We start from the raw sequence: 12,991 nt of genomic DNA on the forward strand, positions 1-12,991 counted from the left end.
TTGTGTGTGAAGGTTTAATTCTTTCTCACAAGTGCACATATACACCTTGGGCTTACTTTCAATTGCTTGTTGAATTTTATGTGTACAAACTAAACCAGACAAAATAACTGCCAATAAGATCAAAATCATATATATTTTTTTAAAAATATATGAAATTCTGCATTTCTGATAATGACTTAGGACTTAATCCTGCAATGTGAGTACAGACGGCCTTCAGGTAAGCTCAGGGTTCTGCCTGCGAGGCACAGCTTTCAGGGTCATAGCCATAGATAGTTAAAGCTACCTCCAAAGACTGTGTCCAGAGAATCCTTCTCTTCAAGTTTATGCTGAGCCTGGTGCATATTGGGACAGGACTTTGAAAGCTGAGTTAATGATGTGTGAATAATATCTAACTCTTACATGGCACTTTTCATACACAGATCTCAAAGCACTTTACAAAGGAAATAAACATTGCTATCCCCATTTTACAGACTGAGGAAACTGAAGCACAGAGACTAAGTGATTTGTCCAAAGCTACTCAGAACACCAGAAAGAGAACCCCCGTCTCCTGAGTTCCCAAGCTGGACTCTATCCACTAGGTCCTGCTGCCTCTTAGATACTGATCCAGTGTGCACACCCTCTGTAAACTTGTAGTCACTGTCACATTCTGGGGTTCAATCCAGATGAGTGAGGGGTTGTATCACAGCCTGCCCTGTAACCCTGGATGCCTCACAATGCTTTGCTGTTGTACTTCCCAACCTGAGCTGCTCACAGTCTACCACCATGCAGGTCACACCCTGAGGGTCTGTATACAGCTACAGCCCTGGTCCTGCAGCTATGACCCCAGCAGCCTGTCAGCAACACACCAGTCACACTCTGGCTTCTACCAGCCTTGGTTACTACTTGCAGGGTGACCCCAACACACTCCCAGTCCCACATTTTCCAAAATCAGGTGATCTGCACTGTCCAGCCCTTTCCTGGACAGTTCCGATATTAAAGGTTTGTTGCTCCTGTAAATAGTCAATATTCAACAGTTTGCTACTTTAACTGGAGTCACCGAACAGTTCAGTCTAAACACAGCATTGGATTGGTTTAGATTTAAAAACCATAAAACAGGTTTATTAACAAAAGAAGATAGGATTTTAAGTGAATTCAAGTATGAGAGAGAAAGTTAGAAATGGTTATAAGCAAATAAAAGTGAAAACACGCATCCACAAGTCTAAAACTTAATCTAGCAAGGCTTTGTTCAAGATCACCTCTCTCACACACAGTCTTCCAGCAAGATGGCGACTGACCCTTTCCTTGGTAAGGATCTCTCCCCAAGGCACAAAGCTATTAGTGCCTTTGTTTTCTTAGGTGAAAGAGAGCGATTACTTGGAGTTCTCTGCTCCTTTCTTTTATAGTCTAGTGCAGGGGTAGGCAACCTATGGCACGCGTGCTGAAGGCGGCACACAGGCTGATTTTCTGTGGCACTCACACTGCCCGGGTCCTGGCCACTGGTCTGGGGGTGCTCTGCATTTTAATTTAATTTTAAATGAAGCTTCTTAAACATTTTAAAAACCTTATTTACTTTACATACAACAATAGTTTAGTTATATATTATAGACTTATAGAAAGAGACCTAAAAACGTTAAAATGTATTACTGGCACGTGAAACCTTAAATTAGAGTGAATAAATGAAGACTCGGCACACCACTTCTGAAAGGTTGCTGACCCCTGGTCTAGTGAACCATGACGTGGATTCTTCTGAAGATTACCCCTCAAAGCAAAGATTATTCAAACAGTAAAGGAGGCAATATGGAGTATGGTGCAGGAGGCATCTTTCTTCCCACCTGTGTTTGCAGAAATGCAAATTTGCTTCATCTTCTGTCAATTCCTCTCCCTGCTATCTTGAGGACCCACTTTACTATTGATATGTAAATGGAGGTAAAACACACATTCCTCTGCTTAGGATAGACCTGTTTAACAACCTTTGCCTAGGCAGGACTGTGTGGTTTTGAATGTGTGCTAATAACATTATACAGGGGGATTTCATAACTTCCCATATAATGCTGCTACACACATTTCACCAGAAGATTATTGACCAGCAAATTATTAGTTTTCAAATAATACCTCACAAGGCATATTTTGTACAAAGATTATTACAGTAGTCTGTAGGGTGTGACTATGGGGTGCTTTTGGTCACAGTCACCCTATGTAACTCATGGTTGTGTGAAATATAACAGTACCTTTCTTCCCCTAAAATATTAAATTTCTCTGCAAAGTGTTCCCAAGATTGAAAAACACCTCTGCCACTCAAAAGTGAATGCTGCAACTGTTTTAACTGATGCTCCTCTGCTCGGCAGCCCAACCAAGAAGGAACGGTGGGCTAGAGTCAGCCCTGGAGTATGTGGTGATGTGTAATGCACTATCCTCATTGCCTGCTGGCTTTCTTCTAGGTACCCCAAGTAGGGACATGTTAATCTAATGCATTGCTGAGTCAGTAGGCTGAACAAAGGGATTTAATGATGTGAACGAGCACATGCACCAAATATATACCCATGAACCAAAGCATGGCTGATCCTTGCAGCTATAACAGCACCTCAGTATTGTCACTGTAATCATTCAAAAATTATGAGTCAGACCTCAATAATGAGATAGGCCTAAAAATAATGAGATTTTAAAAATACATGTTGGGTTCTTTTTGAGTCTTTAGGGTGAACTGGGACACATGTTCCAGTTTTTCTCCACACTCATGAGTGCTAGAATCTTACTTTAAAACAAACCTGAGAAAACTGAGATTCCCATATAATCATATCTCTGGATCAAGAGCTGGGCTTAATGAAAAACATTTGTTTTTAAAAATCACAAAACTCATAGATAAATCAGGAGACTTGGCAACACTATTACCACCCTCAGAGGTGCACTGGTAGCTCATGGAGATCACAGTTCTCTAGGAGTTGTTTGCCTGTATAGCTTTACTGGAGTACAGTGCTCAGAAATCACTGGGGGTCTTATTGGGCTACAACCTGCACCCCTCACCAGGGATCTCTCCAGACCTTTTATGTTTCCTACATCTCCTGGGCCCCATTGCCAAGCCTCCATCCATACTGCAGCAGTGACCGTGCAAGGGTCCTTCCCTATGATGGGAGCATGTGGACTGTGTGCCATGCGCCATTTTGCACCATAGTGAGAGGAGCAGCCCTCCCAGGTAAATGAGCCATGTCCCTCCCGCATTCACCAGGCATTTCAGGTGTGTTCCCACCACCGCAAAGGGCAGCAGCCAGCACATGGCCCAGTGTGTGCGTGTGTAGGCGAGTATGTAGTGCGTGTACGTATCCGTACATTCACATATAGCATGTGTATGAGTGTGCATATGTAACCCACCCACATACATTATGTCTCATCATGGAATAGGGTTTATAAATTCTAATTCTATAGTATGAGACAATATATTCATATAATGTTTAAGAAAAGTTTTGTAAATGAGTTCCAATAGTTCATGGATTGGGGACCCAATCTTATGGGATTCCACAGGCTTCTGTATAGATTATTTAGGTTAATCTTTCTATCTACCGAATGGGACTCAATGGTCAGTCTAGAAGATACCATCAGAGATGCTTAGTTTTGCAGTTCTCAAACTGTGAATTTGTGTCTCCAGAGCTAACATGCTTGTTAACAGTAAAAATGTTTTTAAATAAATAAATAATATATAGAGGTGAGAAATAACAGACCTCAATGCTATTGTCCCTCTGCAAATTTGTGTACACAGAGTCAATCCCTTACCTCTCTCTAAAAGTGAAAAGTTTCAAAAAGTTCAATGAATAGAAGATTGTTGGGGGCGGAACAGATCTGGATAAGGAGAAGAAGTCTGGAGATAAATGTGAGAAGCGAGGGAACATATGCTTTTTTGTTAAAATATTATGTTTGCCGTTGAAGAAAAAAATCCAGAATACTTAACGTTGTTGTTTTAGTTAAATAAAACAATTTAAATGTCTGTCTGGTGATGTTCTCCTACTAATACAGTATGGCAAGAAAATCCTCCAAATATTAATGATTAACCTGTTGAATTGTAGATAGTTCATCTCCCAGTGACTTCATAAATATCTGCTTCAATTACCTTTGGTAAATGAAATAACCAAACAATCATTCATTTTCTGATATAGCTGTAAAACTCATCTGAAAAGTTTTCAAAATAAACCACTGTTTAAAAATGTATAGTGTGTATCTTCTAAAAATGAAACCTACATCTATCTCTGTGTTGTGAAAAATATGTATTAAGGTTATAACAACCAACAAGAATGCACTTTTACGTAGGAAACCATGATTAAATAGAGTCTTCCTGACTAGAGATTTAAATCATAATTTAAATCAAATCCACCCTGTCCGCTGTGCTCTTGCCCCTGGCCCCTTCATTCCCCAGAGGGGCCCACAAATATGTTTGGTGCCGGGGCCACAAAAAATTAATCCGGCCCTGTCTGGATGTGGTGTTGTGTCTCATTTAGTGGCACCGAGACCACTTAGAGAGAGAGGTAAAATGAGTCTGCTCTATAGCCTTAGCTAGCAGCCTGTTGGCTTTTAGCTCATGTGGTGAAGGCTCATGCACTGAGGTCCCAGGTTCGATCCCGCCTGCTGATGCCCGGGGTCTGTCAGCATTACACAGATATACACCTACATGTATATGTGCGCATGTAGGTGTGTTCGACATGTGCAGTGGGAATACAAGTGTGTCTATTCGTGTATAGATGTGCCTAGGCGCTGACTTCCCCTCCTTCCCACAGGAGCCCCCCTCTTCCCTGCCCCCACTCCACCCCTTCCATGATGCCCCGCCCCTTCCCCAAAATCCCCATCCCACCTCCGCCCCCTCCCTGCCAATATTCCAACCCCTTCCCCAAATCCCCACCCCGGCCCTGCCTCCTTCCCAGAGCACGTCACGTTCCCGCTCCTCCCCGTTTGGCCGCGGCTGGGAGGTAGGCGGAGGAGCAGGGATGCAGCGCCCGGCCTATGTGGCTGTGTGTATAGCTATTTATACGTCTATGCACGTACACCTGTGTGCGGGTTGCATGTCTCCATGTATGCGTGTGTAGCTGTTGGCGCACACGCATGTCACTGGCACGGCTGTGGGGCTGTGCGCTCTATGGCCAGGCTGTGCCAGGCAGCCAGCCCTGCTGTGGGTGCTGGTGCCCTGCCAGGCCCAGGGGGCCGCTCCCCCTCCAGCTGGGCCACCAGCAGCAGCTCCCCGGGGGCGCGGATGAGGCCACATCCCGGTTTCTATGGCAACAAGCGCCTCGGCAGCCGCCATGTGGAGACTCTACCCACATCACCCGGGCCTCATCCCGCTCAGCTCCACCCAGTGCCCGAGCCGCCGGAGGCCGCAGCCTCGCTCTCGCCTCGAACTACATCCCCCAGAGCGCTCCGCGGTGCCGCGGCCACGTGACGGAAACCCCCGTGACTACACTTCCCATGAGGCAGCGCGCGCGCTCCCGGAAACAATCCTACCTCTCCCGTCGTGCCCCGGGCCGTCTTTCTGTGTCGTTTCCAAGATGGCGACCTCCTGCGGGCTCGCGCGTGCCTGGAGGCGGCTGAGTCTGGGGGTCCCGCCGCGCAGGGCATTGTGGGGCGGCCTGAGGTAACCCCGAGGGAGACTCCGTGGCCGAGCTACTCTCGGCCCCACCCCCCCGCTGAGGCGCCCGGTGCGGGACCGGCCCGGAGTGGGGAGGGAGGCGGCTTGGGGCTGGGCTGCGGCCTGCGTGCTCCGCCTGCCCCTCGGGGTGCGAGCGTCCGCCGCGCCGGCCTCGTTCCAGCCTTCAGCGCCGGCTTCCCCGTTCCCGGCCCCGCCCCCGGCGCCTGGGTCCGCGCGGCGAGCCGGCGGTTGGCCCTGCTCGTGCACGCGCTCGCGCTCGCTCGCCGCGCGCTGTAGCGCTTCCTCGGGGGCGGGGGGGGAGTACGGCTGCCCCTGACAGCGCCGGGCACCTAGTGGTCACGGCTTAGCCCTGCTAGCAGTGCCCGCGCCGGAGCCGCCGTGCTCGCCGAGAGCTCACCCACCCCAGCTTGTGCTGTAGACCTAGGGCCTGTCTACACTGCGACACGGTCGACAAAACTTTTGTCTTTCAGGGGTACTTTAAAAAGCCCGCCCCCCGTGAAGGACAAAAGTTTTGCCGACGGAAGTGGCAGCGTGACCGCGGCTTGGCCAGCAGGAGCGCCCTCCTGCCGACAAAGCGAACGCCGCCCGCGGGGATGGAAGTATTTTGTTAGCAAAAGTGCCGGCACGATACCGTCAGGGCGCGTTTACGCACACTGACGTTTAGCGACAAGGCTGTGTCGACGCAGCCTTGTCGCTAAAAGCTGCGTAGTGTAGACAAGCTAGGGTGACCAGACAGCAAATGTAAAAAATCGGGTCGGGGTGGTGGGTAATAGGAGCCTATGTAAGAAAAAGACCCAAAAATCAGGACTGTTCCTATAAAATCGGGACAGCTGGTCACCCTAAGACAAGCCCTCAACTATAGACTCCAAGGGTAGGGTAGATATACCCCCCCCCAGGGTCCAGCCACCCCACAGCTGCTACACTAGCACAGTACCCCACAGTCACTGTGAGCACCTCCGTCTGAGGCCTCATGAAGATGCTGTGAAAGTGCAACTTACTACTGTTATGAAGCAACAGCAGGATAGGAGTGAAGCACTTCCTGGCCTGTTTGACTGTGGCAGTGGTACTTGCTCTTTGAATATTATTGAAGGTGGCGTTCTGGAAAAAGATGGGAACTAGGCTCAGAGTGCTAATGTTTGTATTGAGTGTATATGCAAATCAGCAAAGGAAACAGCTTGCTCTGTCTTCAGTGCAGGCATGTGTAAAAGCTATCAAATTATGGTAGTGAAACCAAAAATGAATGTGAATGGGGGAGGAGGGGAATCTAACCTAAATGGAAAAGGACACTTCCATTCAATAGCAGCTGGGAGATTTAAAATACTTCCTTCTGATTAACAGGAAGAAGGTGAGAGAACCAGAAGTGGTTGAAACAGCTGTTCTAGTGAAAGAGCCACCCATCCTGGTATGTCCCCCACCACGCAGTAGGAAGTACCTTCCCCCAGAGGATCTCCAGAGTCGTCTTGAGTCTCATGTCAGGGAAATCTTTGGACCCTCACTCTCTGAGGAGTGGCAAAAGGCCTCACTAAAAGAAAGCAAGTTAAAGTATCGCCTGCTGGCGCAACTGGCTGCAGAACTAGGCCATGCGGTCCCCAATTCACGACTCCACCAAATGTGCACTGCTGGGGATGTCTTCGCTTTCTACAGCACGCAGGTCAAAGATGCCTCAAAATTTGATGAGCTATGCACTGCAGAGCTGCCTTCAAACTTAAAGATTATGTGGGAACACTGAGTCATGCCAGAGAAGAGGGATGACTTCTGGGATGATGTCTAGGCGACATTCATCATGGTGATGGTCTACACATCATATACTCCGTTGGGAGTTCATTTAAATGTCTTCAGATTTCAAGGACACGGCTTACTGCTTCAAAAAAAAAAAAAAAAAAAAGCTTTTGTTATGATGCAACAGTGACAGCTGGTCAGTAAAGAGAACAACATTTGTATCCCCTCTATTCCAGGCCATGCTCCTTATTTAAGGATACAGCAACACTGCAAAAAACAAACTAGCAGATAGTTTCAGAGATTGGGTCAACTGACTCAGGCTTATAGAAGAAGGCTCAGACTCTTTTGCTGTGTTGACATACCCTATGAGTAATAGAGGTTGAGGATAGACAAAGGGCACTGATCCTTGCATCACTGTAAACTTCGTTACTGGAATCGGTATTGCATAATGGGGTTTAGTGACCTTGCCATATACATGATGTAGAGAGGCGGATATTGAGGGAATTTGTCAGACTTATTCATGTCTGCTGGAGCTAACAGATTGTGGAGGAGGGGTGGGGAAAAAGTCACCCTTTCCCTTTCTCCAGTGTATCTTGTAACAGTCAGCCTTCTCTGGATGGGGTGGAAATGTAGGTCCTATCAGCAATAGCACAATCAAAGCAATTCCAGATGCAGTGTCCTCAAATCCATTAGGTGTAGGGTGTTTAGATTACAAATTGGCTGCTCTTGAAGAAACTGCTGTGTGGATGTACCAAAACACACAACTGGTTGCTTTTAGACAATGAGCTCTAGGCTAACTCAAAACAACCATTGTCTTAAGTTAACATTTTCAGGTATCACCATGATTCAGTATAGCTATTACATTTCCTAGTTAAGGACCCCCACCATATGCTAGGAAACTGAGTTCTGGTCCTTTCAGCAGTTGTTTATTACAGTTCTCTCTCTTCAGAAGTTTTCCTTACCACAGTGTAAGTGTGTCTCCAATAGTTCGAGTCAGCAAGGGTAGACAGTGGTGGTGAGTTGATGTACATACCCATCAACGACGTATGAAACAAAAATGGAAACCTTTTGTAAGGAAATGTAAAATAAATGACAAGGTGTGGAAATGTACTGGTATTGATTGTGTGTGACTTCAGTCTTTCAGAGACAAGTTTAAGTGCCAGGGTGGTCATCTGTGGGTATGTGTGAGCATGGGTGTGGGGGAGGATGAATGTATCTACACCATCACACATGGTAAACCTGGGTGGATCCCTTTGGGTAGGAGGCATTTACAGGAATTATGTATTAACAGATAATGCAGTATTGTGGAGCAGGCATAGAACAGCTTGGATTCTCCTGTTCTAGGACTTTTTTTTCCCTTATGAGTGCAAAACATATACATTGTGTCATAAGTTTTGGAGTACAGTGGGGAGCTTCCACTTTCAAGTGCGGATTCCTGTTACAAATTTGTTGCTTTAATCAACAAATTTCATAGTTATTACTTTATCACAATTCCCAAAAATTTACTAGGGAACTCATACTCCCAAGTGCATCTTCCCTTCCCAGTCCAGAGGAGTTCCAGCTTTGCCGCATGGTGATTCTTTTAATTGTTTAGGACGACACTTTAGTAGAAACAGTGCTACTTCTGGTAGCTATGTATGTGGGTGGGCTGGGAAAGGTATGTAGAAAAGTTAACTCACCATAGGTGCATCCCTTTGTGACTGGGCATGGCATAGCAGGCTCTCCTCTAGCACCTTATGCTGACAATCACTCTGTTCCTTGCACTGGTCTCCCTCTTCTTGTACCTCCGCTCTCTAGTCAGGTCACATTTAGTCCTGCCCCTTCCAGGGTAATATGAAGTCTAACAAATAAATGATTGATCCTTCCAGCCAGTCTGCCACCATCAATTCAGGGCCCAGTAGTCCATTCACTCTTTTCTCAGGGTATCTAGTAGTCCATATCACCTTAGAGGCTTCACACCACCTTATCAGGTGAACCCAGGCCTGCTTTCTACACTAGGTTCTAATCCAGGGACCCTAGGGCATGCAGTCAAGGTTCACTCCACCAGACTTATTGCTACTATCCTTCCTACAAAGCCTTTCCCTGGGCTTTCTTCTCACTGTGAAAGAACCTTCTCTTTCCCTCTAGGCCTCTTCACTGTCTACTGCCAAGAAAATGATTGCAGAGTTTCTCCCTATAGCCCCTTCTGTTCCAAACTTCCTCTGTTTATAGCTCCTCCCCAGCTAGGCTTCATCATTAATTAGGCCTGGCCCACTTCCAGGTGACACTCAGGTCCACATTAACCCTTTCTGAGCCAGGACAGGGTATACACTGCATCACATTTAGAAGAGTTGACTCCGCACAAGCACACTTCTGGAGATACCCATGTCATACTACAAGTTAGGAATTGTAAACGCATCATAGAAGATTAGAGTTGGAAGAGACCCCAGGAGGTCATCTAGACCAACCCCAACTAAAGTATCCTCACATAAACTATGAAAAATCTTCATTAGAAATGCAAATACCCTTCATATCAGCACATAGCATAGGGCGTGTAAATAGAGGGCATGTAGCAAACCCAAAATAAATAAATCTGCCCATAATTTGTGGGAGGCAGGAAATGGTTGTGGGCTGATTCATAGAGTCCAAGGCCGGAAGGGAGCATTGTGATCATCTACTGTGACTCCTATATAACACAGGCCATAGAACTCCCTCAGAATAAGTCCTACAGCTCCAATAAGATAAAGAAACCACAAAGGCATTGTTGGGTCCTTAATAACTGTGTTTACTAACTACAGGCTTAGCTATATACAGCCTACTGCACTAGCAGCATCTAAAACACAGAACGCGGTGAGTGTTACTAAACAATTTACATAAAAACGGCCATACGAGGTCAGACCAAAGGTTCATCTAGCCCAGTATTCTGCCTTCTGCCAGTGGCCAATGCCAGGTGCCCCAGAGGGAATGAACAGAACAGGTAATCATCAAGTGACTCATCTCCTCTTGCCCATTCCCAGCTTCTGGCAAACAGGCTAAGGACACCATCCCTGGCCCATCCTGACTAATAGCCTTGATAGACCTATCGTCCATGACCTTATCTAGTTCTTTTTTGAACCCTGTTATAGTCTTGGCCTTCACAACATCCTCTGGCAAGGAATTCCACAGGTTGACTGTGCGCTGTGTGAAAAAATACTTCCTTTTGTTTGTTTTAAATTTGCTGCCTATTAGATTTACATTATGCCTCTGTAATAAAGCTGTTCTAAATACTGGAGTCTTATTAGTGGTTCCTCGTGAGTCAAGATTGCAAGTACCTTGAAAAAAGTATTGGAATGGAGAATGACCAAATCCCATAGGGTTTCTCATATTTTTATGAAATGCCCTAATTTCAAGGAGACTAAAGTACATGATAAACTATGTATTTATAACAGAGGTGGGCAAACTACAGCCTGCGGGACCCTCTTGCCCGGCCCCTGAGCTCCTAGCCTGGGAGGTTAGCTTCCAGCCCCTCCGCAGCTGTTCCCACTCCCTCTGCAGCTGTTCCCACTCCCCCGCGGAGCTGCGAGCTCCTGGGGCAGCACCACTGCAGAGCAAACACATAAAAAAAGGTGCCACTATCTTGACTGGCCCAAAAGAGTGCATGTTTCAATCAAGTTAGCTCAGTTAAGCTAGTTTTTAACACAATAGAAAAGCTCTCTGAAGACTCGTTAAGATGCAGGCCAACACATCTGAAGCCACAAGAGCTCTCCTCGCAGTTGCTGTAATTAAATAAAAATATATATTTATTTTAAAATGTGTCCAGAAGGCTTTTGATAGGTGTTAAAAGCTGGCCTGCAGAATGATTAGCCCCTCCCTCGTCTCTGTTCTGAAGAGCAAAGAGTGTTCAGGGTAGGGAAAAGGGTCATTGTGTCCCCCTGAAGCTGTGAGGGAGGAAAAATTAAAAGCCCTTTCAACTGTGGGTACAGGGAGAACAGAAGACAGCAGGGGGGGGGATAAAGGGTTTTACTCTTCACTTTGGTTAGAGTAAAACCAAGTGAAGAGATTTTTGGTGTACATACTTTTAAAAAAAAACTCACACACTTTACTTTAAGCCTGTTCTACTGTACTTGCCAAAGGAAAGAAGAGAAACCTCACACACTGCCTCATGTCTCATACTTCTTGAGTTTTCCTGGTGCTGCTGATGCAGTCGTGAGTTGTCCATCAGCTGACATTTACAGGCATTTTTCCATGTCTGACAGCAACAGGGAGCCACAAAGGATTCCAGAGAAGTAAGCCTCTTTGGCCTTAGCTGCACTTGCAGATGTACAGCGCTGTGAGTTAAACCTGACTTCGTGCAGCTGAGTAGGGAAAGTGCTGCAGTCTGTCCACACTGACAGCTGCCCAGCGCACTGTCGTGGCCATATTTGTGGAAATTGCAGTGCTATTGGGAGCAATGCATTATGGGCAGCTATCCCACAGAGCACCTTTTCCCATTCTGGCGCCGTGGGTTCTGGGAAGGGGGCGTGGGTGCAGAGGATTCTGGGTCCTGTCCCAATGCCCCGTGATGCATCGCTTCGCATCCCAGAAATCCCTTTGTTTCCGTCCACCTTTGGCGCCATCTTTCAACGGTTTCTGTGCAGCGCGATCTGTCTGCGGGAAATAGAGTCCGAACTGCTGAGGCGTATGCTGATGAGTCTCGCGAGCACGTCACGTTTGGCTGTCGAACTATTCCTTAAGATCCAAAGTGACAGTGAGGGTAAGGAATCCGACGATGCTATCGAGCCGCGTAACGCGTACGACACGAAATTGCTTGTGGCATTCACGGACATGCTCAGCACCGTGGAACGCCGCTTTGGGCTCGGGAAACAAGCACCGATTGGTGGGATCACATCGTCATGGAAGTCTGGGATGACGAGCAGTGGCTGCAGAATTTTCGGATGAGAAAAGCCACTTTCATGGGACTGTGTGAGGAGCTTGCCCCCACTCTGCGGCGCAAGGACACAAGATTAAGAGCTGCCCTGCCAGTGGAGAAGCGGGTGGCTATTGCAATCTGGAAGCTGGCAACTCCAGACAGCTACCGGTCGGTCGCAAACCAGTTTGGAGTGGGAAAGTCGACCGTTGGAATCATGTTGATGCAAGTTTGCAAGGCCATTAATCGCATCCTATTCAGAAGAACTGTGACTCTGGGTAACATGCAGGAAATAGTGGATGGCTTTGCACAAATGGGGTTCCCTAACTGTGGAGGGGAGATAGATGGGACGCACGTTCCTATTCTGGCACCACCCCACCTAGGATCCGAGTACGTTAATCGGAAGGGATATTTCTCTATGGTTCTCCAGGCGCTTGTGGATCACCGTGGGTGTTTCATTGACATTAACACAGGCTGGCCCGGAAAGGTGCATGATGCACGCATCTTTCGGAACATTTGGCTGTTCAGGAAGATGCAGGCCGGGACTTTCTTCCCAGAGCGGAAGATCACGGTAGGGGAAGTTGAAATGCCCATTGTGATCCTTGGAGATCCTGCTTACCAGTTAATGCCGTGGCTTATGAAACCCTACACAGGGAACCTTGACAGCAGCAAGGAACGGTTCAACTACAGGCTGAGCCGGTGCCGAATGACTGTGGAGTGTGCCTTTGGCAGTTTAAAGGGCCGCTGGCGATCTCTGTATGGGAAGCTGGACTTGTCCGAAAACAGCATCCCCACGGTTATATCTG

At 47.0% G+C, this 12,991-nt stretch overlaps 1 protein-coding gene across 1 annotated transcript; it reads left to right on the plus strand.

Annotated features, from left to right (window-relative positions):
* Positions 1 to 5,478: 5,478 nt before the first annotated feature.
* On the plus strand, positions 5,479 to 8,431 carry MRPL50 (mitochondrial ribosomal protein L50). Its single transcript, XM_054031754.1, has 2 exons — positions 5,479 to 5,587; positions 6,941 to 8,431. Exons 1-2 carry the CDS (start codon positions 5,502 to 5,504, stop codon positions 7,329 to 7,331), a joined length of 477 nt encoding a protein of 158 aa, XP_053887729.1. The 5' UTR covers positions 5,479 to 5,501; the 3' UTR covers positions 7,332 to 8,431.
* Positions 8,432 to 12,991: the final 4,560 nt, after the last annotated feature.

The sequence above is a fragment of the Malaclemys terrapin genome, chromosome 6 (genome assembly GCF_027887155.1).
Source record: "Malaclemys terrapin pileata isolate rMalTer1 chromosome 6, rMalTer1.hap1, whole genome shotgun sequence".
NCBI classification, from domain to species: domain Eukaryota; kingdom Metazoa; phylum Chordata; order Testudines; family Emydidae; genus Malaclemys; species Malaclemys terrapin.